General features: G+C 44.8%; 1 protein-coding gene across 1 annotated transcript in view; it reads right to left on the bottom strand.

The window, feature by feature from the left end:
• Positions 1 to 1,109, bottom strand: part of LOC137428014 (uncharacterized) — a 46,005-nt gene extending 44,896 nt beyond the window's left edge. The window contains exon 1 of the mRNA XM_068117911.2: positions 973 to 1,109. Within this exon, the coding sequence (XP_067974012.1) occupies positions 973 to 976 (4 nt within the window). The 5' untranslated portion in view covers positions 977 to 1,109. The remainder of the gene's footprint in view (positions 1 to 972) is intronic.
• Between the last annotated feature and the right edge of the window lie 388 nt (positions 1,110 to 1,497).

Genomic DNA, 1,497 nt, shown 5'->3' with positions numbered 1-1,497 from the left:
TACCTGGGAGATAAAGTGTCAATGTGGTACTCTACCTGGGAGATAAAGGGTCAATGCGGTACTCTAACTGGGAGGTAAAAGGTATATGCGGTACTCTAACTAGGAGGTAAAAGGTCTATGTGGTACTTTAACTGGGAGATAAAGGGTCAATGCGGTACTCTACCTGGGAGATAAAGGGTCAATGCGGTACTCTAACTGGGAGGTAAAAGGTATATGCGGTACTCTAACTAGGAGGTAAAAGGTCTATGCGGTACTCTAACTGGGAGGTAAAGGGTCAATGTGGTACTCTAACTGGGAGGTAAAAGGTATATGCGGTACTCTAACTAGGAGGTAAAAGGTCTATGTGGTACTTTAACTGGGAGATAAAGGGTCAATGCGGTACTCTAACTGGGAGATAAAGGGAAAATGCGGTACTCCACCTGGGAGATAAAGGGTCAATGCGGTACTCTAACTGGGAGGTAAAGGGTCAATGTGGTACTCTAACTGGGAGATAAATGGTCAATGTGGTACTCTAACTCGGAGATAAAGGGTCAATGTGGTGCTCTAACTGGGAGGTAAAGGGTCAATGTGGTCCTTACTCTAATTCGGAAGTAATGGGTCTGTGCGGTAATCTCAAGAGGAGATGATTGACACGGTGGTTTACCTGTTGTTCTGTGATCTTCACCTTGGTTCTCGGATTGTTACCGGTGATAGAGTGAATGGCGACGCTGGATCCATAACTGTTTTTTACCTGTGCTAAGGTGTTGGACACCTTCGAACTCATCAAGCTACAATGGTCTATTAAACAAACAAGCTCGATACGAATTATGATGCAAAGTTTGAAAATGTTTGAAAAAATCCACCCAAAGTTTGAAAGTTTTTGACAAATCTCCAGCGTATTTTAGCATTAAATATTAATTTAAACACTAACGGTAGAAGAAGAACATCGTTGATAGAAATCATGGCAGAAGGAAGACCGAGGTGAGTACTCACCCATATCTGCGAACCAGCTGACGTGCTGTCTTCGATGGACGAGACGACGATAACAACTCGGTGTCAAAGATAGAAAAAGAAAGATTATGAGAGAGACAGGCAGACAGGAACAAGGGTGTCGTGGTGTCTATATGAGTGGTAATGGGGAGGAGAGTTTGTGGTTTGGGATGGCGTAGGAGAGGGAGAGACATGTCGTGGTTTGGCAACCATGGGAGCTTCACAGAGTGGGTGGTGAGGAGTCATGATGGAGCGGATAATGGCTGCGAAGTTACAATATAGAGGAGACGAAGGAAAGATGGATGGGGTTGGGTGAGAACTAAGTGGTGAGGAGTCATGATGGAGTGGATAATGGCTGTGAAGTTACAACATAGAGGAGACGAAGGAAAGATGGATGGGGTTGGGTGAGAACTAAGTGGTGAGGAGTCATGATGGAGTGGATAATGGCTGTGAAGTTACAATATAGTGGAGACGAAGGAAAGATGGATGGGGGTTGGGTGAGAACTAAGTGGTGAGGAGTCATGATGG

This window comes from Myxine glutinosa, chromosome 5 (genome assembly GCF_964187855.1).
Source record: "Myxine glutinosa chromosome 5, kmMyxGlut1.1, whole genome shotgun sequence".
Classification (NCBI taxonomy): domain Eukaryota; kingdom Metazoa; phylum Chordata; class Myxini; order Myxiniformes; family Myxinidae; genus Myxine; species Myxine glutinosa.
The sequence above is the reverse complement of the archived record's forward strand: the minus strand, read 5'-3'. Positions and strand labels throughout refer to the sequence as shown.